This window comes from Pithys albifrons, chromosome 2 (assembly GCF_047495875.1).
Source record: "Pithys albifrons albifrons isolate INPA30051 chromosome 2, PitAlb_v1, whole genome shotgun sequence".
Lineage (NCBI taxonomy): Eukaryota > Metazoa > Chordata > Aves > Passeriformes > Thamnophilidae > Pithys > Pithys albifrons.
The window spans coordinates 23,653,254-23,680,088 of NC_092459.1; the positions used below are offsets into that span (position 1 = coordinate 23,653,254).

The following is a 26,835-nucleotide window of genomic DNA, read 5'->3' on the forward strand; positions in this document are numbered from 1 at the left end:
TGGCTCCACCGCCCCCGGCGCAGGCGGCCCCGGCGCGGCGTGAGGCGGTGCCCGCGGGCCGGGCGGGGCGGGGTGGCCGCGGGGCCGGCGGGGCGGCTCCTTCTTTGGCCATGAGCGAGGTGCCGGCATTCGGCCGCCGCCGCCGCCTGCGGGACGCGGTGAGGGAGCGGCCGCAGCGAGGCTCCGCCGGCGGCAGCGGGCGGGTGGGATGGCCCAGGCCAGGATCAGCGCCAAGGCCAGCGAGGGGGCGCAGCAGCAGCCGCAGCAGCAGCACCAGTCGGGAGGGCAGCTCCGCGGCCGCTTCTACCGCTCCACCTCCATGGCCGACCGCTCCAGCCGCCTGCTCGAGAACCTGGACCAGCTGGAGCTCAGGTGGGGCGCGGGCCGGGCGCTGGGAGGGGCCGGGCCCGGCTGGCCCAGAGCGGGCCCCGCTCGGCGGGCGCTGAGCCTCCGGCTGGACGGGGGGGTGAGGCTGCCCGGGCGTCCCAGTGCTGGGGCAGGGTCGGCTTGCATCGGGGGTACTGTTTGAACATGGGAGCTGCTGCTCTAAGGGCAGCTAAGGTGGCCTGGAAGTATACGAAAGTAGGAATGTGTGCGTGAATGTATGAAAATAGACGTTTTTCAGAGAAAGCGCCAAGGGCTGCTTCGGATTTATTTACCCTTCACTGTTTGGGGAGTCTTTAGCAGACAGGGAATGGGCTTGGTGCTGTGACACGGCGTGTACGAGCCCGCGGTGGGGCCTGGATGTCGCCCCACCATGTCGCCCCCGTCCCGCATCTGTCGGGAAGGTGTTTTATAAGAAGATGCAGGAAAGGCTCTGGCAAGCCTTTAAACTGCAGTGCTGAATGCTGGCGTGGGGCTTCTTGTCTTCCACACCTCACTTTGCACTTACTTGTTCGGCTGTGGATGTTGTTACCTGTGATTATGTCTGCTTCCTCTCTGAGGTGTATTAAGTCTAACTATAATGTGAACAGCATTGTATTCTGGAGATTAGGTGTGTTTTTCCGAAGTTACTGCAAATTCTGTGTGAATTTCATCATTGTGCCAAGACATGTCCTGTCTTTTTCTGCTTGATACTTGGTGTTTCGTAAATAATACTATTTGACTTTTTTCCCAGTTTGGCCTCATGACAGATGATTCCTTGCCTTTAATCATATTCCTTGTCCTCTCAGCTCTGCTTAATTACACAGTGGCCTTTCTGAGGTGGATGGATGTGCAGGATGCCACTGATTCACCTTCCTTGGTACTGTTTCAACACACCCTTTCCTTCATTACAGCTGCATATTGATCAACGGCTTTCACAGAACCACCCAGAATGTTTCCAGGACTTTCCTGTAATTAAAAGAGCTCTGTGGGGTGCAGGAGTTGTATTTTCCCCTTTCTGCCGGCATTACTTTGCATTATTCAGGAGTGGACTTGATGTGCTGTTATATTAGCCTTTCACTCAGTGTGATTAAATCTCCTTGAAGTCCTTCACAGACTTCTATGAATTTGACTAAACAAAATCACAGTCTGCAAACAAGTCTCACTGCTTACATGAATGTCTAGTGCATGATGAATATATAATCACAAAATGAGCATCAGAATATGCAAAAATGTGTTTTAAATTTGCTGAGCGACTCTGAAAACAAAGCAGACAGTTTGGTTAGCCAGAAATTAAACCCCCAGTTAAACTTTCAGGTTTGCTGTGGGTTTTTCAAACAGGCATAGTTCTAAATGCAAAATAGTCACACACACAAAAAAATCAAACTAATTTGATAAGTCACTCAGGTATTATGTGTTTTCTGTGCACAACTAATCAACATTGCTCATTTCAGAGCTATGTGATAACAGGAGAAGTTTCCAAATGTCTTAATTCTCCAGCTGTTTTGATTTAAATATAGACCCTTGAGATGTTGCTTGTAAATATAAGTGAAAATTTGTCAAAGTGAACTACAGACTTTAATTAAAACCCTTGACAATCCTCAACTTGCTTAAGGTCAGCCAAACCCTGAAGCAACCCTCATCCCTTTGGAAATCGCAGAATCAAAGAATGGTTTGAGTTGGGAGCGACATCATAGATCATCTAATTCCAAGTCTATTGCCATGGGCAGGAACACCCTTCCACTCGACCAGGTGGCTCAAGAGCCCCATCCAACCTGGCCTTGAATACCTCCAAGGATGGAGGGTCCACAGTATCTCTCAGGGCAACCTGTTCCAGTGCCTCAGCATCCTGACAGTGAAGAATTTCTTCCTACTATGTAATCTAAATCTTCTCTCTTTCCCTTTGAAGCCAGTGTAAAATGCTCCAGGTTGAACAGGCTTTCCTTTTCTCCGTTTCCCTTCACTGTGAGAGCTTATTTTCTAACAGTAATGGTGTATTTTTGTACCTCCCTGATAGGTGTTTGCAGGGGGGCTTTCTTCTATTTGGAAAGTGAACAGGGAAGGAGAATTAATTTGGCTGCCAGGGAGGAAGCACCCCGGGCAGGGGTGGCAAGAGGGGCATGTTTGCCCCTCGTAAGGCCTTGGACCTCTGTGTTGCCCTGACTGCCAAGATACCTCAGAAGCAGCTGGAAGGGGGACCAGAGTCTGTTGTGTATGAGTCACTGTGTTCTGGTGGTGAAGTGAACACGTAGTTCTAGGTGTGATGATATATGAGATGTCAAACTATTTGTTTGGGTTTTTTTTAATCTTGGTACTTTTTGTCTCGTTCTCTTTCGGATCAACCATATTCCTCGTCCTATTCATTTCTGTGTTCACGGGACTGCTCACCTGGGAATGGACACTCACCTGAAGCACCTGAGGATCTCAGGGTGAATCCCCCTTCACCTCTGTCTAGTGCGCTTAGCTCCATTTCAGGAAAAAAGCAGCTCCATCTTCAGATGTTTCTTAATTCCTTTGAAAACTTATCTGTACCTCCTGCACATGGGCTTTAATAGTGAGCTGTTAAAGGCAGTCAGTACGACTGAGTTACTAGGACAGAGTTATTGCAGCTGTCCTGAGAAAGCAGGTGTCGAGTTTCTCATCTGGGAACAAAAGCGCAGGCTGATCCACCTGTTCCTCAGGAGAATGCTCTTGTTCATATAAATGGTATGTAGCAAAGAAAGGCACTGCACAGCTAATCACTCTTGGACCGGGAAAATCAGAAGTAAGGAATGTATTTTTCAGTCTTAGGTAATGGATGGACAATTTGGTTGATGTTCAAAGTGACAAATACACTCCAAGTAAAAATATGATTGGATGTTTTCATCTATTAGAAAGAGACCATGCTGCTGTATTGAAATAATTAGTAGCTGGGCATAAATATGAGTATTTTGTGTTCTCTTTTCTTTGCCTTCTGTTCTTTGGTTGGTTGGTTTTTTAATACTTGAGTTGTTTTTCCACCCCCTCCCCCAGCAGTCACCTCTGCTAGAAGTTTCTCTCTTCCAATATTTTTTTTGGGTACCCACAAAAAGAAAGTAAAGATATACAGAAGCTGGTGAAGTTAAGACACGTTTTAGGAAAGAAGTTATGAGAGCTGACTGCAAGGTGTGGTCCTGATGGTTTTGTAGCAAGTAAGGAGGGAAAGGTGAGCAGTCCCTGCCAGGCCAGAGTCTCTCCTGGCTTGTTAGCTGGGGAGCCAGCGGGACTCACCCTGGCGTGGGGACAGGCAGACAGAGATCTCAGTACAAGCCAGGGCAGCGAAACAGTGAGGCTGTGGTGGGTCTCTTGCCTTGGTAAGGCCCCCCAGTATCTTCTCTGGACTATTTTCCTGAGGTTGGTGTACATGGTTTCCTTTTTTGTTTGGTTTTTCCCCACTAGAGCACTCTTCTGAAATGACCTTGTCCTATTGCTGTGTGGCACTCCATATTTCAGTTGAAAAAATGGTAAAAATAGTTCTGAAGAAGCAATTATTGCAAATAAAATAGTTCTTAAGATTTGATTATAAGACTTTCTGTATTAACATAAATCAAAGTACTAGTTGGTAAACTATGGGTTTGGTAGTTTTTTCAGTATACAACATTAATTCTGGTAATTTGGCTTTTACGTCCTACCTCACATACCAAGCTGGCTTTTGGAAGTAGTGTTATTTTAGGCACTCTCTTTAGAACTTTACATCTCTGCAATGCAGTTTTTCTGTATTATTCTTAGGACCCAGGAAAGCCTGTGGAAATCATGGATTGATCTGTCTGCTGAAGGCAGAACTTTAGTTTTTAACTCAGTACAACTATATACAGAATCTGATTTAAAACACAATTTAAGTTAAAGTTCTGTACTTTAAAATTTTTATTTACAACTTTCCAGCAACCACAACACATTTTTTCAATTGTGAAAATACTAGTTTTTTTAAAAGGCATTGCAGGGCCTTATGAAATACTGCTAGACTTGGTGAATAACAAAGTGCAGACATCTGAAGTATGGAATGACTCCACCTGCCTCATTGTTCTTACTAACCAGTCCAAAATAATAATTAAAAGCATTTGCTCTCAGCAAGAATTTGCATTGCATTAGCTTTTCCCACTCCTCCTCAGAATGAACATTAAAGGCAAGGCCTGAAGCCTGTGCTTTCACTGACTAAATTAGGCTAAATATTTTGTAGAATAGAACAGAACCATTTCATGAACTGGCTGCTTGTGAAGTGTGACTATTTATATCCTCAGATGCTCCCATTCTTCTGCTTTCTTTCACTCTCCTTTCTCTTACTGCTGTTTTTCCGAAGTTACCTGTCCTCAGTGAGCTTGTGAGGAAGGAGCAGCAGGTCTGTGTCTGTCTCAAGAGAGACACCCTCCTCTGCAGAGGCAGCTGAGCCACCAGCACTGCAGGGCAGTGCCCAGTCATCTTGAGGAGTGCAGAGCATTTAAGAGACTTAACAATGCTTTGGTTTGCTTCCCCTTTTCTGGCCAGATTTCATAAACATTTCAGGATACAGGGAAGGATTCTCGTGATGCAGCTAGACCTCCCGAGCTGTGCATTGCAAGCATCTGAAACTGTCAGCCAGGTTCATGTGATACTCTGTGGGGCCTGGGAATGCAGTTGATGGGTTTGGTGCAACTCTTGCAGCTAGTTGCAGCTTGGCAAGTCTCCAGGGAAGAGGCCAGGGAATGGGATGTTTCCCTCTTTTCTACCTGTCTTCAGTGTTGCCTTAGAGTTCCCGGATGTTCTTCTCTGTATTACTCAGCTGAATGCAAAAGCCCCCTCTTTAAAATTGTGGCAAGAAGTAAGACATGAATTGTGGAGCCGGACTTAGATTTCTTGTGCAGCATTTTCACGTTGCTGATGGTGAGCTGGGTCTGTACCTTGTGCCACACGGAGGGCAGACTGTGGGCACAGGACCACGCAGCTTCCTGAAACCCAATAACGACAGGGACAGCAGTGTCTGTCCGATGGACTTTCCCCTTGCCCTCACTGCATCACGTGAGTTTCAGCACAGTGAACAGGACTGGAGTAGGGGTTCGGTTTCAGGAGAAACTGTTTCATGCTTCCTTGCATGCCCACAAATAGCAGCTGCTCACACAAGAACTTCCTCCCTGTGTGAATCACTCCATGAAGCAAAGCACCAGTGACAGTGGGGGCGGGCAGTCCAGCATCTTCTTCCGGTGACCAAGGCACACCACTTGTTAGGGAAGCCCTTGTCACATTAATAAAAGTGTGTGAGTTTTGTCCCACTCAGAGGGTTTTCTCCTTCGTGAAAGGGGTTGTTCAGCTCCAAGGTGGTGTTTCAGTTTCCTGGAGTGTTTGTTGCTTTGCATGTGGATCATGGGGGTTCTGCCCTGCTGATCTGGGGGCAGCATGAGGAGCCAGGGCCCCTTGCTGCCTCCTTCCCTGCAGCCACCACCTTCACTGCTGATGCTGTGAGAGACCCCCAACAAAGCAGGACTCTGAGCCACTTTAGTGTAGGATAAGATAAAAAGTAAAGGTTCTTTAATATCAGGCCAAAGGCCCACAGGAATACATGATGACAAGCATGTGCCTCCCCAGCTCTAGTTTCCATGGCTTTTATAATATGATCCATCCAGTCATTACTTTACACATCTCTCAGTCCAGCCCCGGTCCCACCCCTGTTCCACCCCCCAGGAATTGGGTCTGGGGTCGATGAGGCCCTCTCTTCATCAGTCTCCTCTTCTTCAGCACACGAAGGGTTCTGGGTTACTCTGCCCTGTGTTTATGTCTTGCTCTGCAGGCCTTCTGATACTCTTCAGCTCTTTGCTTTGGAAAGAGTCTAAACAAGACTAAATAACTAAGAGAACTTGAGCTACTGATAAGTGGCAGAGGTTGGCATGTATAAACATTGAACTTAAGCTGTTAGAAATATTAGCATACTACATTTGCTTTTTTACTACAGTTACAAGTACTTCTAAAATCTATAAAAATGAAAAACCAAAAATCAAAACCCCCTTCGGCATCACTGCCAAATTCCCTGATGGGGTCTCGGTCCGTTTCTCTCCTAGTTGAGCAGCTGATAACAACTGCCAGTTGACTGTAAGACTTCTGCTACATCGCTGTAGTACCATAAGGCTCTGGATATCCAGATTAACCACGGAGTAGGACAGAACAACACTGTCAGTAAAACAAAAGATTGAAGACTGATCGAATTCTGTTGTTTTGTTTTGCCACTCCATTTCTTTGTTCTTTAAAATTATATTGAGCCTTGAAAAGTGAAGTTAAGAAGGTCATGAAATCAGAGTGTGGCTCATGGATAATTAAGAAATTATTGTACTTTAAGACAAAGTTTAAAAGAAACAGTTCTTGGCATCTGTATAGGTGAACAGCTGTTTTATTATTGAAACATTTTGTTTGTTTTGGTTCAACGATGTACAGGGTAGAGGCTTTCCGTGACGCAGCATCTGCTATGGAACAAGAGAAAGAAATCCTGCTAGAAATGATCCACAATATACAGAACAGCCAGGATATGAGGCACATCAGTGAAGGTAAGAAGCTGCTTTGCTGACCCAAAGTCAAACCAGCCTGTCCCTTGGGGAGCAGCTCTATGTGATTCCTTGTTACCAGTACAGGTGCAGCACTGGAGCCAGCTGAGGCTGTTAAGGGCCACCCATTCCCCTGAGATCCCCTTTTCTTGACTGCAAATTCATGCTGTTCAGGTGGATGGACTACCATGAATGTCATTACTGTGTATATGAAAGCCCATAAGGCAGTTAAATGCCACCCTGATGCCCAACCCCGTCAGATCTCGGAAGCTCAGCAGGGTCAGGCATGGTCAGTACTTGGATGGGAGATCTCCTGGGAATACCGGGGGCTGTAGGTTCTAGTCCTGAAGACTTCACTGTCATCGTCCAAGCTGACTCGACTGTGGCAAATGGACCTCAGGAGTTAAAGGTTGGGGCCAGTTCTGTGCACGCTGTGCCTCACCTGAAAAACCCCCTGCACGGGCTGGAAGGGCACACCCACGTGGGGAGGAGACCCCTTCCCAAATCTTCATTCGTGAAGCCTGGCCATGATGAAAGCCCATACTCAGTTCACTGATATATTTTCAAAATCAGGATTAATACAGCTCAGCTGAGGGAGAGACAATGTTAAAATAGTTGAAAACACAGCATTTGAAAGATTTTGACTACTGGACAGGCATGAGCATTCCCAAATGTACAGCCTGCAAGAACCTCTGATGATTAAGATCATTGTTGTAGATATGTGATAATATGGCTTTAAATATATTCCCTAATCCTGGCATTAGGTACTTTAAATTGCTGGTTTATTGGCTCTTCAAGAGCCTACATGTCAAATATGTTTTGTCCATGATCTAGTAAATGGACTGGAGTTGGACCAAGGGTTGGACTTGATGATCTCGGAGGTCTTTTCCAACCCAATTGATTCTATGATTCTATTCCATATTTTAGAAAAGAACCTATATTTTCAGAAAACAGAAATCCATTTTTTTCATGACCTCCTGTTACAGTTTTCTCTTGATGGCATTCTGGGATGCTGCCTAAATCTCGCCCTGAGAGTGGCACAGAAGGCCAGTTCTGTTAATGATTATTTTCTGATATTGTATGCTTTGCTTTAATGTGACACAGTCAGCATTGTGTCAGCAGTGGAAAAGCATTGCTTACATTTTTAGTAGAACTTAATGCCTCATTTCAAATCAGAAGACACTGGCTTAGGACTTGGGCAAATGCAAAAAGCTCACTTCTGGCTTCTGTAAATCTTGTCATTTACTTAAAAAAACATTGTTTATTGCTAAGTTATAGCACTTTGAGTCTCTTGATGATGCTATTTGCACAGGAAGGTATTTGCCTGTAACCAAGGATGCTTTATTGGTTTTGATTTAGGTGAGAGAGAAGAACTTAATTTGACTGCCAATCGCCTGATGGGCCGAACCCTGACTGTGGAGGTTTCTGTAGAAACCATCCGGAACGCCCAGCAGCAGGAATCCCTACTGCATGCCACAAAGATGATTGATGAAATCGTCAATAAACTTCTGGATGATCTGGAAGATGCCAAGATGCGCTTAATGTCACTTTATGGTGCGTGCACATCTGACGTGCCAGCAGGACCCATCGATCAGAAATTCCAGTCTGTGGTAATCGGATGTGCCATTGAGGATCAGAAGAAAATCAAAAGGCGGCTAGAGACTCTGCTCAGAAACTTGGAAAATTCTGAAAAGTCAATCACGTTGTTGGAGCATCAGAAATCATCTGTTCGACAATCTTGCAACAGCAAACAGGATTAAAGTATCCCCTTGGTACTTCTGGCAAATCGCAGGATGAGCAAGTGCCCATAAAAAGCACACAGAAAGCAAGGAAAAAATTCTGTGTGTGAGCACACGCGTACGTACGCATACACACGCACCACAGCATCGCTGGTTCCAAGGTGCAAGCATTTAATGGGGTTTGGTAGCACTGGCATTTTCTTTAGGCAGTAAGGAATGCTATCAGTTCCTCTGTAGAGTCGAGACTGCTCTGTTGCAAATTGTACTTGTGCTTCTGCTGAACTCACAGATAACTGTCAAAATCTAGCCCTTCCTCCATTCTCCTGGGATCTTTTTAAACTAAAGTTCTTTTGTCCTATCATGAGATTTCAGCTTTTCTCTGCTCTATATATGTAGTGTGTGAACAAGACTTTTCGGGGACAAAAGACAAATCATGGCAATAAATCAGAACCATTAATAAACTGTTTATGGTATTTTCATAAACAACACAGTGTCCTAGTCATTACCATTTGTAATTTGGTAACTTTTTGAATACTTTGAATAAACAGATCACAATATTTTCAAGAGACGGATAACCTCCATTTTTTAACTGAGGAAGAGAAAAGCAACACATGCAGCCAAAGGTCAAAATGGAGGCTAGAAATGAGCTCTGGCTCTTGTAATGTGCCCTTCCACGCCTGGTGAACCATCCTGTTCCCATTGGCTCACTGTAACTTGAGTTTGCTGGTTTTATTTAAAAAAAATAGAAAGGGGAATTGTGTTTTATCAGCTGTTATGCCACAAATCCGTTTGGCATCATCTATAAAGCCACAGAGCAAAACAGTTGACTTCTCAACTGGTAGATACCATATTTCTGTCTTGTATATATGGTGGTGGTACTTTTTATATCCAGTGTTACTTAACTCTTTGTGTGAGTGGTTTTTGGGTTTATTTTGTTCCTCCCACCTTCTCACTCCCAGTGATTGCTGCTCCTCATCATCATGCTCTGGGGCTGTGGGTCAAAACTTGGGGATTTTAGGGTGTGCCTGGAATTTTGCAACCCCCTGTAGCCTGCCAGTCTTGCACTATTTCACCTCGAGGCAGTGCCCTGAGGGGAGCAGGGGCCTCTGTGCCTCAGCCTTCAGCCTTCTCAACTTGGTTTGTATTAAAGCTCAGCTGGAGGGAGCTGGAAGGGTCAGTGATGCCACCACCCACAGCTGCCTTGGTGGCAGTGCCTGGAGCGTTAGAGCCAGAGTGTCACACCAGATGCTCTCAGGGTGCCAGCCCATGGTGGGAGCACTTCACATCAGATTTCTGCACAAACAACACTCTGGATCTCCATGGTTCTAAACACCTTGGATAGGTGTGAGCACTCTGCAGGGGAACTCTGTGCTGTGCTTCCCAGCTGCTCTGAGGTCACAGTCACTTGAGGAGGGTGCTTTGAAAGTAGTAAAAGTTTCATCTTTGAGACTGTTAAAAGTTTCTAAGAGTTGGGTGAAATTAATTCTATAATCCCACTTTAAAAAATCTTCCAGCTATTCAACAGCATTAAAACTCTTTCAGTAATACCCAGCATGGGTTTTCTCAGAAATCTTGCTATGCAATAGTTAAGTTGAACAGAGCTTCTTGTTGCTTAGAATATTCCTTCAATATTTGCGGTTTTTAAGGCCATTACAATGTTATTCAAGCAAAAGGTGGTGGGTTTTTTTGTTTTCCTTCTTAGATACTGTCCATTGTACTGCTAGCTAAAAAATTTTTATTTTTTCATAGCACTTGTGCTATCATAGAAGGGTTCGAAGGGACCTGTAAAAGTCACCTAGTCCAACACCTCTGTAATGAGCCTAAAACACTGCCAATTAATCCTTACTGGAGTGTTAAGCAAGTGAATTGTTTTTTTCTGTGTGCAAAACTGCATGCAGGAGGAAGCAGCAGTGTTACTTCTGGTACTCCTCAGATACCTGGCTAAAGAGGCAGACACAGATGCGGACTTGTGTTTTACTAAAAAAACAACATAAACCCCCCAATCAATGTATTTACCTGTTTCTTTTCAGAAAATGCCCCAGGCATCTTTGATATATTAATAATAATTTAATGCCACTAATGTCTACCATCATTGACTTAAACCTTGTTCCTGTACTGACCAGATGAATCATGAAAAGAGAAAGGACCAGAGACAGCAGAACAGAATCTGTATTGTGTATTTCAATCACAGGTGAGGAAATCAGATGAAAGAGCTCAGAAACAGCATTTCTATCAGACTGGGGTACCCCACACTTGTTCCTTTGAGGGTATCTCTTGTACTGCCTTGGATCCCAGCTGTTGGCAACACACAGACTAGAATCAGGCACACAAGTTTCTCAATCAGATTGAGGTCGCACGGCTACAGGGTTATTAGCGATTTTTTGAAATTTAATATACTGACAATTTAATATAAGCACAAAAGTAATGACTTGTATCAGACCAAACAGTAAGCAAACAAACATGTTTTAAGTTGCATGATGCAACAGTGTCATTTACAAGAGAACAACAGAAATAACTTGTAGGGATTTTACACAAACAGCATACACAGACTATTCAGGTTTAAACATTGATTTTTCTACTTGAGGATTTATGGTATGTTGACCTTTCTTTCTAAAAAGCTGTTACTTTTGCTTGAGATCATGATGGTGATACAGTTTTGTACATTTATATCTGTTCTAGCTACTCACATTTAAGTCATTTATTAGTAATGGTGCATCTTTATTCTTGCATTTCTCCTGGTCCAGATGAATTTTTAATTGTCTTTTATCAACTTTAGTCAGTTCAGCAGAACTGACAAACTATTATCAGTGTTATTCTACTACTACAAACCTGAGAATGAGTCTAGTTCAGTGCTAGGACTCACCTGCCTTAGATGACTCATACAGAACTCTTTGACATGGAACATTAGCAAGTTTCTCTTACTCCATTATGGCATCTTTCATGTTAAATCTAAGCATTGTTATGTTTTCATTCCATAATTTTGATGACCTGTTTGCATGCCATACTTAACAGAGGTATATTCTTCTGTCAATACAATTTGTGCATTGGAAAGAAGATATGCACAGCTGTTGCTTCCTACAAAAAAATGTCAAGGTCGTTTTGATGAACTCAAGCCTCAACAATCCTTGCTCTTTATTTTTGGTGCAAATGAGTGTTCAGGTACTGCAACTTCAACCCAAGGTCTGTGACTACAGTGAGGAAAGCAGTAGGAGCTCTGGTACTGTCCCTGGAGTCTGAGCAGCACGTCTGTCAGCTTGCTGCATGACAAACTCCCCCACACAGTCCACAGTGCAAATCACTACTTCTCTTGTGACCTGGCAGCTCTTACCCTGAAGGGATGCATTAACAGGTTCAAAGTGCAGGCTCGCTCAGTCCTTCACATGTAGCCTTGCACAGCTCCCAGAGTGCTACATGTTCAGCTGCTCAATGCCCTTTAGTTTAATGTACCTCCACTGAAGTGATGCAAAACTACGTGTCAAGACAGGCTGTAGCCCAATAATAAAGAAAAAAAGTCAAATTTTACTGAAGCATAACAAAATTAAACAGGAAGTCAGGCAGACAGTGTGGTAATTCAGGCATTTTGACCACAAAAAGTAAATGTTGCCTTAAATACTGAGAATAAGAAACCTCCAAAATTGTCTTAAGTGGACTATTTTTTTTTATATTAACCACACACACACAAGCTTAAAAATTTTAGTGTGACCAATCTTAAAACTTTGAGATTTGTTATTTCCAGTTGGAAATACATCCCTAGCATTACTGCTTTGCATCTAATGATGCCCCACGTACTGGGAGAACACCCATTCACTGAATGGATACAACATGGGAGTGACAGAGCTGCAGTGTCATACTCTCTAGTGAATCCTTATTTCACTAAGGTATTAACAATTACTGAAGTTTTCTGCTAGTGGCAGCGTTATCAGCCAAAACCAAAGAATTTAGGCAAGATTCAGATTATACAGCCAATCACTATTCAAGAGATATAAAAATATACAGGAGTGCAGTGAACTTAAGTCTCACAGAACAAAACAGTGTCTTGTGGCAGGAGCATCTGTTGCTTCTAATCCAGGGTGCCATGCGCATAACAGAGCTACATCCTCGCCCACCATGCAGTCACAGGGATGCACAGAGAAGGGCATTTTTATCATCAGCTCTGCACTTACAGGTTTTGCTAACTAAAATTATATGATATTTTAATAAGGAGACTTTGAGTGGAGAATGGAGCAATGTTTGTAGTAAAAATCATTCATGTGGGACAACGCAAGTGCTAATACACTTAGGCACATCTCTTCATTCAAAAGGCAAATGTTACAACCACTGAAAAGTGACGTGAATACTTAAGAGTTCCTGCAGTATGCAAGTCACCTGGTTTACACCTACACACTAACCCCAGCAGGATAAAGAACCAAAATTTTCAAGCAGCATATATCCAGAGCATTTTGCAGAAAAAACCTAATTTGGACAAGTCTCCATATCAGTTGTACTGAAGAACAAGCACTGCAAGGTCACAACAAAGAAAGAGCTACTTTAGATTTAAGATGGGAATGAAATAAAAACTCACTGTTAGCCAGTGCTGCAAATAACTATTCCTACACTAAAGTGTATGTACTACATTTCAGCATATCCTAAATTTATCAAGTCTGTCAAGTCCCTACCTATGAAAATTTCTGCTGAGTTTTCAGTCCTTAAAACAGTGATTTATAGTGACAGACCTTAAATACAAACGGTCCACGTTAATAGTACAGTGTTACAGTACAGCCTGTAATAGTACGAATCGTCATTATACGCAATAAAGACTGACTTCAGTACACTGTAAGAAGTCAAACAAGGCAAAAAAAGATGTTTCAGACACTTCGTGGTTTTGTTTCAAGGAAAATGAATAAAAAATGTGAAACTGGCAGACAGACAATGAAATGTAAAAGTTTCCATATTAAAAACAGTTGTCAAAATTCTTCATGCATACACTCTACCCTAAGTCGTAAGGCAACTCCATGATGGTCAATCATCAATCCCGAGTACCTTACTTTTTAAATTGCTAAGACAGATAGGACTTGACTCCACTTATACATACAGTGATTAAATGCGCTTGTTAAAAAATAAAGGCCTTTATCCAAGAGAAAGTACAGGAAACATTACAGTGAAGAACACACGGTTTTGCTGCAACAGCAAAAGGGATGGAGCACCCTGAAGGCCACCTTCTTGCCAGCAACAGGAGATGCTCTAACAGCTTGTCAAAGAAACAACGGCACTCAGAAGGATGTCTAATACAGTAAACACAAAATACAGAGCTCAGACATCTTTAGTGTTTGTGCATAACTTGCCACCCATTTCTCTCCCTGCAGACAGTGGGAAAAAGAACACATTTCAGCTTTCATACTCTCAATGACTTAGAAACAAAGTCAGTCAAACTTCCTACATGAATTCACATAGTGAAAAGTCTTTCTTTCAAAAATATACAGGATTACTCAACTAATTTTCAGTCTCATACACCATTTAAAAAACTATTAAAACTCTTGAGTTTTTTTAAGCAGCATATTTTGCATTTGTCACCAGCAGACTTGGTGCAGAATTTTTAGAAAGTTAAAATTATATACCATACAAAACCATGTAAACAAAATGGATAGTTTTAAAAGGCATGCAAGCTCTTGAAGAGGATTAGAAAGTGTTTATTTTTGCTAGATAAAAAGTATCTTGCTTAGCATTTTTAAAAGCACCTTAGTGATTTAGAAGCCTAAGCCCAAATAACATGAAATTAGATTTGGGCTCCTAAGCATTTAAATCCTGTAAAATTACTGAAGCACTTTGAAAATTTTTTGCCATGTCTCTGATCTTGCAGAATTAGATTTCCTTAACCAGCAGCCAACTTTGAATCTGAGACAACATTGAAGAATATCTCACTAATAAAATCAGCTGCAATTTTTTGAATCCTCCACAGCTTAGTTTATGGTATCTATAAAAAAAATTTCAAATAATATACATACTTTGTGACACCACTTTGCAAGTTCCTTTTTCACAGACAACACAGGACACAACAATCAAATTTGAACAGGAATATGATTATATGTTCCTTCTGACTAGCTATTAGTGTCATTTGTTCAATCTGTTAAGACTGAGAAAAACAAACTTATAAAACATCTGTAGCATAGCATTAGGTAAAAAGAAGCGTTTTTGGCACCATACATTTTAAAATCTAAGCTTTTAGGCCCAAAGTGTAGCAAGTTAAATGTACCCAGTAGCAGCTGGGAAAGACTCATTTGAAATGCAACATTTTTAAGGACAATTGGAAGATGCTATTTTATGATCATTAGCTGATCTCCAAATAACATACACTGGAACCAAGCCTAAATATTCACCCCAAATACTGACATATATACCTTAGTACACATATACATAATGCAAAGATCTTGCACCCACAGAACTGCCAGAATCCATATTAATATGGTCAGGGATAAAATGCAGTAGTAGTGTCTGTTTGTTCTTCATTTATCTTCTTAGTGTCCTGACTAACCAATGCTAATGTTTTCTCTGAAATTTAGTTGCAAGGTTGCTACTTTACCTTGGGCCATACAGTTAAGGTCCGTACCTATATTTGTAAGTATTATCCTGATATGGAATGTGCTTTGCAATTCAGCTATATGTAGTTCATAGCTCTGTAAATAATTCCTTGAAAAAGGAAAAGCTCGGCAGCCACGGTTCTGTGTGTTGCCACCAGGTGTCTCACGCCACACAACAAACAGAGCATCAGCAAATTCATCTAAGTCCACCCACTGTAAAGGATCCCACAGGCACAAGATTTGCTAAAGCACCAGCAAAAATACCTCTACAGCTGGCTTAATTCTGTATTCAATTGCACAACTTCATCCAATTCACTGGGTTATTTCCTCCAAAAGTAGTCTAAGGTATACTGCAGTTGCTAAAAGGACTTCTGTTTTTCTTGGTCCTCTGTTTGTTGGGTTTAAGGTTGATGACATCTCCACCATTAAGAGTGCTAGAATTTTGGTTGGAGTGGCTTCCACCAGCAGTATTAAAAACACCTACAGAATTTAAAGACAAGAAAAGTACTTGTAATTCTTTCCTTCCTGCAGCATAATACACTAACACTTAAGAAGCATAGTGTATGTATATTGTATTGTGAATGGCCAGACTTCGCAAACGAAGATTTGGGAAGGGCTCTCCCCACATGGCTGTGCCCTTCCAGCCTGTGCAGTGGATTTTTTAGGTGAGGCACAGCATGCACAGAACTGGCCCCACCGTTTAAGTCCTGAGGTCCATTTGCCACGGCCGAGTGAGCTTGGACAGTGACAGTGAAGTCCTCGGGACTGTCACAGCACCCGGTACTAACCGGGGCTGACCCTGCTGAGCACCTGAAATATGATGGGATGGGATGGCAGGGAGGCACTGAACTGCCCAGGGGACGGTCCCACTGAGATTCAAACTCAGGTCCTTGGGATTCAGAGTCCAGAGTTCTCTCCTTTACACCATGGGACCACCCCTTAAGGCATGGTACTGCAGCTCAAATGCATACACTAGTTTTTAAAAGCTTTATCTATTTCTAGGTCAATGTTGCAGCTGAATTAGAAGTAGAGGTAGTTGCAATTACTAGTCAGGCAGTATTTAAAGCTGGCATGCATCTGTGTAATTAAAGGGCAGCATGTGCACTCATCTGTGTATGTGTATATTACTAACTGCACAAAGTTATGGTTAGTTGAATAATACAAGACAAACATGACAATTTTAAATGCAGAAACTTTGCTGATATAAAAGTAAGTAAAAGGCCTGAATAAAAAGGGAGTGCTTTAAGAAAAATAAATTAACTGACTCAGAAACGCTTTAAAGGATTACAGAAGTTCAGTGTTTCCTTACAAAAGGCAATTTAAAAGACCTTCTGATTACATGCCAGATTCTTTCATTTATGAGTCTTGTAAGTCCACACCAAGATGAGCAACACTAATTACATTAAAAAAAATGCAACAGGCATCCTTTCTCAAGTTCTTACACAATCTTGTTTAAGTGAAATTAGTAAAAAGGCATTTGCCAAATATTAGCTAGAAAATTTTGTAAATCAGTTTGCCATCTTGTAACTTTAGAGTCACAAAGTTACTTTACAGAAGGAAAGGAGATGATATCCTAAGATAGGAAGGTAATAATTAGACTCTGATTCACCTTATTAACTCCATAAGGTAACAGATGAGAACAGAAGCCTTGATGGCACAAAATACTGTTTCTGGGGGTTTTTATTACAGTATACATACCAATCTTGTTACTGCTTGTATGTACTAGTTCTGAATCTTCAGCTGTTTGCTGCTTGAGCTTTTGAAGATACTTATCAGCCAAATACTTAAAAACTGCAATGTTAAAAAGAAAAAAGGTACATTAGAGAATGCTTAAAAATAATCTTCATGTTAATACTAATGCATTTGTATCAAAATTCTGCATATTGACAAAAGTGCATTCAACACCACAGGTTTAGCCCAGTCTCATGAGTGGTTTTTGGCAGGCCTGTGTACCTGGGAAGAATCCAGGTTAGTGCAGTGTCTGCCCAGGTCTCACAGTTTGCAGCACTAGAGTCTTGCACAGAAACATCTCAACACTCTTATTATAAAAAAGCTGGTATATACATATTGCCAAATGTTTCAATTCATGCAACTTGGAACTTTTTAAGGTTGTGTAGGATCTCTCTATCTGTCTGTCTATCTATATCTGTATCTATCTATCTATCTATCTAGCTATTGTTTTTGAAAGAAGCCTCAGAATAATACCAGTCATGTAAAGTAAGTCTATAAATAAAACTTATCAGCAATGAATGCTACCCTAATTTCTATTGGGGAATAAAAAGTTAACTTAGAAATCTCAACAAATATACAGCTAAAGCAGAATTTTCAGAACCCATGTGTGTTGTGATTATTTACATTTGTAATTCAATTCATGTAAAGATGATACAGGAGCATTTTGCATTTTCACTTGTAGTTTTTTCCCCAAGGTGAATGATGTTAACAAAGAAGAAACAGTCTATTTACTATTAAGTTTAGCTAATTAAACAAAAATAAATTCATTAGACATTATAACTCGTGACTATTTAATATATATATAGCCAGACTTCCTGAACGAAGATTTGGGAAGAGCTCTCCCCACGTGGGTGTGCCCTTCCAGCCTGCACAGTGGATGTTTTAGGTGAGGCACAGCGTGTGCAGAACTGGCCCCACCGTTTAAGTCCTGAGGTCCATTTGCCACGGCCGAGTGAGCTTGGACAGTGACAGTGAAGTCCTCGGGACTGTCACAGCACCCGGTACTAACCAGGGCTGACCCTGCTGAGCATCCAAGATCTGACAAGATGGGACGTCAAGGAGGCACTGAACTGCCAGGGGACGGTCCCCACTGAGACTAGAACTCGGGTCCTTGGGATTCAGAGTCCAGAGTGCTCTCCTTTACACCACGGGACTGTCCTTGACTATTTAAACCCACCCCACAAAAGACAAGACTGAAAATTATAACAGTACTCTTACAAAATAAATATATACATTAAAAAGCTGTACTTGGGAACTAATCAAATACCAACAGTAGAAAAAAGGCTGCAAGAGATGCAATCTTTTAATATATAATTAAACTATGAAATAACTGCTTATATCTTTTATTTATTAACTATTAACAAGTACAAAAGAATCTGTTCAGTAATTTGGATATCGTTATAATTGACTTCTACACACATTTTTAAAAGCTCAGTGCTTATTGACAGTCATTAGGACTAAACAGCCATAACGCACAGGCACTTCCAAATATTGCAGCTATGTGGAACAGAAAGGAAAGATGCCCACAAAGAAGTGGGTCTAACACACTGATACCATGTAATTCCAGCTGTGTTTAAGGCTGCTAAGGAATATAAAAAGAATTGCTCACAGCGTGCAACAATGTGGGAAGCACGAGATGGGCTCCACACTAGGGGCACACACAGTGCTACAGAGCAGGGGCAGGACAGACACCCCCGCTGCATCTCCTACCTTCAGTTACATTCAGGTCTTCCTTCACAGATGCTCGGTAGAACCTCACTTTTAGTTTTTTGGCCAGTGCTTCTGCCTCCTCACTGCACAACAGAAGATGACGTTGTAAATCTTTCTCTTTCACTGGTCAGCATTTATGCTTATAAACAAATTGCTCGATGGTAGGTTAAACATGGCAAAGTGGGTTGAGACACTTAAGACAGTCAGAAAGTACCTGATCCTTACTTTCTTTACAGTATGTCCGTTTTATAAAAAGGAGGTATTTTACATGCAGATTCTCTATGACCCAAAATAGCCACTTTTCAGTATTTATTGACTTCATTAAATAAAGCTTCCTAAGGGTTCAAAGGTGTCAGTCAAACCAAAAGGAAGGAGGTTGTCATTACAGCACTAGAATCAGAACAATTATCACTTCAAAGTCAAAACAACGAAAAGTAATCCTTAAGTGTATCTTCATGAAGCAGTATGTTATGCAATCAGGTGAGTGCAGAGATGAAATAAAGAATTACTTTTTTCTGTGAAATGGAAAAGAATTTATGCTGAATTTTAAGAAAAAGTTGAAGAAACTTACAATACTTCCCTAAGCAAAGTCACGTCATCAGAAAGATTATGGTACTGAGGCAGACAGTGTATTCTGAGAACCAAACCTAAGTGACATACCATCAATAAAGAAGGAGTTCAAATGCAAATTTGCTTTTCCTTTGAAAAATCCTCAGTATTCTTTGCAGAGGAAGCAGAAGTTGATTTATGCCATAAATTACAGCAAACAGAAAACAAAGAAAGCCAGTGCAGCAAACAACAAAAAAGAAGAAATAATTCAAATCTCTCCGGAAGATGGTGGAAATAAAAGAAGTGGAGAATGATCAACTTCATCGTGCACTATTTTCTACATGATATATTGTGGTAAATAAAAGCATTTGTTAAGCTGATTTTACAGCATGAATGAAATTTCACGGTCATATACACAATGGCAGAAGAAACTGACAATAAAATCTTTCAAAAAAAAGTACAGCAAGGAAGATTTAGCACCATGCATGAAAATATTACCACATGCTTGCTTCTCTAGAGTTACGATCTCTTGATAAAAATGAACAACAAAAAACAGAGTGAAGCTAAGAATATTAAGATGCCTTTGCAAACAACATATTTAATACTCCTTCCTCATTTTAGCAAGCATTCACTACCCAGACTAGACAATGCGCCTTCACTGGTGCACAGCAGTTTAAAAGTAACTCTGAATTTTAACAGGAGAGGAAATTTATAGTTTTAGAATTTCTAATTCAAAAAAAAAATTTAAAAGTCATATCATGGCACAACCAAACTTTTCATGTTATTCCTCTATTATTTTGGGCTTTAGAAGGCAGCATGAAGCAAGCACAAAGCTCCTAGTTTTGTAAGCACATCTGTCCAAGTGTCTGCACTTCATGCTGCAATACCTGTCACCTGTGCTTCTAGGGCATATCTGGATGCAGGGCATAGGCTGGACGACCCACATACTCTAAGTCTTCACCAGGTACTCCCAGAGACTACTGTTTTTAAAATTTGCATCTACAAGGGGCACACGTTGACCTTTAAAAACAGCATGATAAAAATCCTACTTCTTTATGCAAGAGTCATCAAGAAGATCAATCTTATTCTGCACTAGAACTGTGGGAATGTCTCCAACTTCAGTCACAACTTTTTCCTTCCAGGTAGGGATTGCTTTGAAAGAGTCTCTGTCAGTTGTAGAAAACACGAGAACACAAGCCTGGGCTCCTAGAAATAAACAAAAAATACAAATACAAATAAATACAAATCAGCCAACAAACAATAAAAAAAATCAACCATCATGTATTTAAAATACGAGGGATTTTTCAAGTTTCTCCCATAAAGTGCATTTTTACCACTAGCTTCTGCCAAACCACCAGTCATAAATTCTAGAAATGAAAATACTTTGCCATATTATTTCCATCATTATAGCCACTCTTCACAATGGCTATGGGTCTGCCTTTACATGAATAATACAGTTAATTTTATGAAGTAAATACACTTTTCTTAATATTCTTGTGTTAACATATTCAAGGCAGACTAGACTGTCCCAGCAAAAGAACTGCTGTGTCCAGTAAACTATCTTTCTAGGATGATTGGGGGATTTTTTTCCCCCTTGGATTAATTACTAAGTTAATTTTTCGAACATTTACAATTATGTGTCTTATAGAAGTAATTAAACACTTTTAGAGGTAAAATATCAATGTGCATTTGATTGTTTGAATGTCTACATTCTGTGCAGATATTTTTCTCCCTTCATTCCATGTTTACTAAAGGGCACTACTGAGCATCCTTGCCATTTCAAAGTTCCACTTCTAGGGGTTTTTTTTTCCTCTCTCCCTTTCTCTTGGTAGAGGGCCTTGGACAGGCAATTGGTCACTTGGTATTTTGCCAAGCTAAACCAAAACACCTGCATAAAATGGCACATAATTAAGAAAAGTATCTTGTATGAAGGGGAAAAATATTTAAAATTTGAAAAAGCTGAACTAAACATTTTATAAACGTATTATATATTTTCATATATATATATATATGTATAGATATTTCAGAGATGTGCAGACCAAACAAACCCAACAACTACCAAACAACAAACATGGTATTTTCACCTCTATAGTAGGCCTTAGTTATTGCATCAAATTCTTCTTGACCCGCAGTATCCCATAACATTAGCCTTACATCTTCATCATTAACTCTGAAATAAACAAGTTTTGTGATCAATACAATAAGAGGAACAAGTCAAAACCATTGACATGGAAATACTTAAGTGTCTGCAGTGTAATGAAACAAAATCAAATTACACTGGATTTAAACATAATGTAACTTACTATTAATAATCATTCACCTTCATAACATTCTAAGGCAATAGTCCCTCAATTACATCATATGCTCTTTATTGAGCATATTATGTAAGTGGTCTGTATTACATTTTCCTCTTCCTTTCCTCCTCTTCCTCTACATTTCCCTCTACGAGGAAAAATAACATAGACATCAAAACAAAACTTAGATGCCTGAAGAATGGTTCATTTGTCTTTTTAATCAGATTACAGAATTTACAGGATTTTCTTACTTCTCATTACCATAGTATTTTCCACTTGATCAAATATAATTGGGTATTACCTGCTTATACTGCATAAAGATGACACTAATTATTATTTTCCACAGTCATTTTCATCTACTACTAAATTTGGGTAATCATTTTATCACAAGCAGTTTCACTTCTTCCGCAAGAAATTACTTTTCTAAAATCATAAAAAAATTAGCAGGTGGTAGAATACAAAGGAAACTTGTCAAAGAGCTTAGCATGGCAGAGGTTCCAGATTTTATTTATAATTTTAAATTTTGGTTGGAGAATAAATTATGTAATGTTAGCCCACAGTGCAAGAGAGAAAACAACTCCTTTTACTGTGATTCAGAAACAGCAGGCCTTGTCTCCCGACTCTTTGTAAATCTCAGGATTACAATAGAAGAATTAAAGAGAAAGGTAAGAGTCAGTAGTATGTCATCTCTTTAATACATACTGGATTTGTCTTTCCAGGAAGTCTACACCAATAGTTTTCTTGTAGTCTTTTGTAAAAATCCCCTTGCAGTATCGCTGAATCATACTGGACTTCCCAACAGCGCCATTTCCTACCACCACCACCTTGATGGCCACCTCCATATCTTCTTCCAGCATCTTTGCGCGTCAGGTGACTCTCTGGTTTATTCAGGAAACAATTGATTCTGTCAACAAAGGAAATAGCTATTATGTTCATAAAAATACTGTGAACAGCAAGAGGAAAGATGATCACACACATTAAGGTGCTTATAGATAATACAATTTATTTCTCATTCACAGACTGCTAAAGTGACCTCAGGCCAGTTACTCAACTAACTTTGATTTGCCACTTATTAATTAGAAATTAATAAAAATTGGAAATAGAAAATAATTTGTTTGGCTTATTGCAAAGATATTTCATTCAAGTTTTGGTGGATTTTTTTTAATGAGGAAGAAATGGAGGCAAAGAATCACAAAATCATAGAATCATTAAGGTTGGAAAAGACCTCAAAGATCATCGAGTCCAACCATTAACCCAGTACTGCCAAGTCCACCACTAAATCATGTCCCTAAGAGCCACATCTACATGCCTTTTAAACACCTTCCAGGGATGATGATGCAACCACTTCCCTGGGCAGCCTGTTCCAACCCTTTCAGTGAAAAAATATTTCCCTATAAACCTCTGCTGTCACAATTTGAGATCATTTCCCCTTGTCCCGTCATTTGTTTCCTGGGAGAAGATGCTGACCCCACTTGGCTGCAACCTCCTTTCAGGCAGCTGTAGTGAGTGATAAGGTCTCTCCTGAGCCCCTTTTTCTCCAGCATAAACATCCAGAGCTCCCTCAGCTGCTCCTCACAGGAATAACTCTCTAGACTCTTCTCCAGCTTCTTTGCCCTTTTCTGGACACGCTCCAGCATCTCAATGTCTTTCCTGCAGAGAGGGGCCCGGAATCCTGGACACGGCACTCACTGAAGGTGCAGCCTCACCAGTACCGAGTACAGAGGGACAATCCCTGCCCTGGCCCCGCTGGCCACACTATTGCTGATACAGGCCAGGATGCCTTTGGCCTTCTTGGCCACCTGGGCACGCTGCTGGCTCATGTTCAGTCGCCTGTTGACCAGCACCCCCAGGGCTTTTCTGTCAGGCAGCTTTCCAGGCCCTCTGCCCCAGCCTGCAGCGCTGCCTGGGGTGATGTGACCCGAGGGTGGGATCAGCACTTGGCCTTGTTGAACCTCATACCATTGGTACTGGCCTATCGATACAGCCCATCCAGACCCCTCTGCAGAGCCTTCCTGCCCTCCAGCAGCCCAGCACTCCCACCCAGCTTGGTGTAGTCTGCCAACTGACAGAGAATGCACCAGATCGCCTCATCCAGATCATTGATAAAGATCTTAAACATGACTGTCCCCCATCACTGAGCCCTGGGGAACCCCATTAGTGACCAGCTGCCAGATGGATTTAACTCCATTCACCACCACTGTCCCTCAAACACTGCTGTGCCTCCTGCAGGCTTTTGGCTAGGGAGCATGGTTCTACTCCTTTCCCCCTCCAAATCTAGTTTAAAACTTTCAGTATGTCCTACTAAATGCTATCAAAGATCTTTCTCCCGCTCTGAGACAGGCGTACCCCGTATGGTGTCGTATAACCCAACCCATGGTCAAAACAAGCAAAATTCTGCCTGTAACACCAGGCTCTGCTTCTTCCCTTTTCATTCTCGGCTACTGGGAGGGCAGAAAAGAACACTGTTTGTGCTCTTGATCCCTTCACCAGTCATTCCAAGGCTCTGAGTCTCTGTTGATTGCCTTAGGACGTGCTGCAACTTCATCACTGCCCCCTGACAAAAGGCAGGTTTCCCCCGAGGGTGGCTGTGCCGGGTAACATCACAGTAACATTTCGCACCTGTCGAGTGCAAATTTACGACCCAAGAGACACGCCACCCTCCTTCCAAAGGATGGGAAAATACCCCCCTTTGGAAGGCTGTGCCCATCAGCACACTCGCTCCCCGTGCTGGCAGCGCACGATACGCGATACCCTCTCTGCGCTCGCCCAGACAGACGCCGTGTCGGGGCTGCACCGAACACCTCCATCCGTTCCCAAGGCGTCTGGCAAGCCCCGATGGACATTCCGGGCGAGGACAGAAACCGCCGCCCGGGGCTCCGCAGGGATCCCGCCCTGCTCCCGGTCCTCTCCGGGGGCCACGCCGAGGTGGGGGCTCCCCCGGCCTCCCCGGCCCCTCCCGTGCCCGGCCCCGCTCCCCGCCTGCGGGGCCGGGGATACCCCCGGGTCCGATCCCGCCCGGCCGGCCCGGGATGCCCCCGGGTCCGATCCCCACCCGGCCCGGGATGCCCCCGGATTGGATCCCCGCCCGCCGCCGGCCCCGATCCCCGCCCGCCCAGCCCGGGATACCCCGGAATCGGATCCCCGCCTGCCCGCGGCCCCTCTCACCAGCCCCGTGCGGGAGCGGGCGGTGCTGCCTCCGCGGGCACGGCGGGGGAGGGAGGGAGGGAGGGAGGCAGGGAAGAGGAGACGGAGGGAAAGCGAGAGGAAATCATTCACTGGGCCCGGCCCAACCCGGACGCACATCGCGGCTCCCCGCCCGGAAGCGCCGCCAGGCCCGGGGGCGCCGCTCGGGGAGGCGCCGGCCCTGCCCCTGCCCCTGCCCCTGTCTCTGTCCCTGTCCCTGCCCCTGTCCCTGTCCCTGCCCCTGTCCCTGTCCCTGCACTTGTCCCTGCCCTTGCCCCTGTCCCTGCCCCTGCCCCTGTCCCTATCCCTGTCCCTGCCCTTGCCCCTGCCCCGCGGCGGAGACCCCCGGCCGGGGCGGACCGGGAGCCCTCCGGGTGGTGGGGGCGCTCCTTGTCTCCCTCCCTGAAGCGAGGGAGATGCTGCTTTTGAGGGGTTTTCGTGTGGGTTCCTGAGGAAAGACACGGCCAAGGCTGAACATCCCGGCCCCCGGCTGCATTCATCCCTGTTCCACTCCCTGCCTGCCCGGCCTCCTCACCTCATCCTCCACGGAAAACAAAACTGTGTGATCAGTCATGGGCTTTCCTTAGGCTGTCCCTGAAGGCAGCTGCCCTTCCTCTGAGTAGGACGCTTTTTTTTTTTGACGAGGGTGTGCCTATCATCGTAGCACATGGTCTACCAGCTCCCAGACCTTATACAAAACAGGGTATGGTGAGTTTTGGCATAACTGTAGACATGATAGTCTTAAAATCTCAAGATGTTGCCTTGTTTTGGTTTGTTTGGTTTTTTTAAAATTAAACTGACAGAAGATGTGCCCATTCCACGCTGCAGAACACCCCTTGGGCTGTGGTGGATGCTCCCGGTGCCCCGGCCCTGCTGCTGCTCAGTGATCATAGAATCACAGAATTGATTGGGTTGGAAAAGACCTTTGAGATCATCGAGTCCAACCCTTGGTCCAACTCCAGTCCCTCTACTAGATCATGGCACTGAATGCCATGTCCAATCTCAGTTTTAAAACCTCCAGGGATGGGGAATCCACCACCTCTCTGGGCAGCCCATTCCAATGCCTGATTATTCTCTCTGGAAATAATTTTTTTCTGATATCCAGCTTAAATTTCCCCTGGCAGAGCTTATGCCTGTGCCCCCTTGTCCTATTGCTGACTGCCTGGGAGAAGAGACCAGCCCTCACCTGGCTATAACTTCCCTTCAGGTAGTTCTGGACAGTGATGAGGTCACATCTGAGCCTCCTCTTCTCCAGGCTAAACATCCCCAGCTCCCTCAGCCTCTCCCCATAGCATTTATGCTCCAGTCCCTTCACCAGCCTTGTTGCTCTTCTCTGGACCCACTCCAGCACCTCAATATCCTTTCTGAACCGAGGGGCCCAGAACTGAACACAGTACTCAAGATGTGGCCTCACCAATGCAGAGTACAGGGGAAGGATCACTGCCCTGGTCCTGCTGGCCACGCTATTTTTGATACAGGACAGGATCCCATTGGCCTTCTTGGCCACCTGGGCACACTGTTGGCTCATGTTGAGCAATGGCCGGAGAACACTCAGGAGTCTCCAAGGGTGGGTCACTGAGGGCTCTTTATGCCACTCCTGTGCTTCCCAAGGTGATCTCTTCACTTTAGAGTCAATTAGTACTGCCTGTACCCAAATAAATACCCTTTGGATTACTTCATTTCGCAGCTACATCCCGAATGGTTATATTTCGTGCATGGGTTTTATTTTGAAATTATACATTCATTTTTTTGGTGCTGACACTGGCTTGTAGCCTCAGAGCCTGATGCCAGGGCTTTTTTGTACCAATATAGACCTTGAACTGGGGAGTCCTCACATTAAGAGAAATTTGTTACCTGCCCAGTACCAAGTAACATGTCAAAAACATAGCTTATTATACTTTCCAGGTTTCATCATGGGAAATGTGAGGTTTGTGGCTGGGATTCATCTCAATACCTACATTGTAAACATTTGTGTATGGTTCATCTGTAGGTGGATGTCAAGTATCTTGAGTTGGACTCAGTGATCCTTGTAGGTCCCTTCCAAATCAGAACAGTCTGTGACTCTGTGATTCTGATTCTATCCCAGGTAGATTGCTCCCTCAGTTCCCTCTGTTGACTGGAAAGGGAGCCTGTGGCCACACCTGTATCAGGTTAGAGGAGTCATAACATGTCTTAAGTGCCCAAATTTTGT

General features: G+C 43.1%; 2 protein-coding genes across 4 annotated transcripts; one reads left to right on the forward strand and one right to left on the reverse strand.

The window, feature by feature from the left end:
* Positions 1-65: 65 nt before the first annotated feature.
* Positions 66-9,305, forward strand: BAG2 (BAG cochaperone 2). Its single transcript, XM_071548501.1, has 3 exons — positions 66-372; positions 6,778-6,887; positions 8,244-9,305. Exons 1-3 carry the CDS (start codon positions 209-211, stop codon positions 8,642-8,644), a joined length of 675 nt encoding a protein of 224 aa, XP_071404602.1. The 5' UTR covers positions 66-208; the 3' UTR covers positions 8,645-9,305.
* Positions 5,958-25,258, reverse strand: RAB23 (RAB23, member RAS oncogene family). 3 transcript variants are annotated; one of them, XR_011697114.1, is made up of 8 exons: positions 24,627-24,765; positions 22,164-22,365; positions 21,252-21,337; positions 20,217-20,373; positions 18,619-18,701; positions 16,876-16,968; positions 15,442-15,657; positions 5,958-13,959 (listed from the first exon to the last, which is right to left on the reverse strand). XR_011697114.1 is itself a non-coding variant. In XM_071548500.1 (7 exons), exons 2-7 carry the CDS (start codon positions 22,316-22,318, stop codon positions 15,518-15,520), a joined length of 714 nt encoding a protein of 237 aa, XP_071404601.1. In that variant the 5' UTR covers positions 22,319-22,365; positions 25,180-25,258; the 3' UTR covers positions 14,551-15,517. The 3 variants fall into 3 exon arrangements, 2 of the variants coding, with proteins under 2 accessions (XP_071404601.1, XP_071404600.1); XM_071548500.1 differs by lacking the exons at positions 5,958-13,959; positions 24,627-24,765 and adding an exon at positions 25,180-25,258 and having other exon boundaries at positions 14,551-15,657; XM_071548499.1 differs by lacking the exon at positions 5,958-13,959 and having other exon boundaries at positions 14,551-15,657.
* Between the last annotated feature and the right edge of the window lie 1,577 nt (positions 25,259-26,835).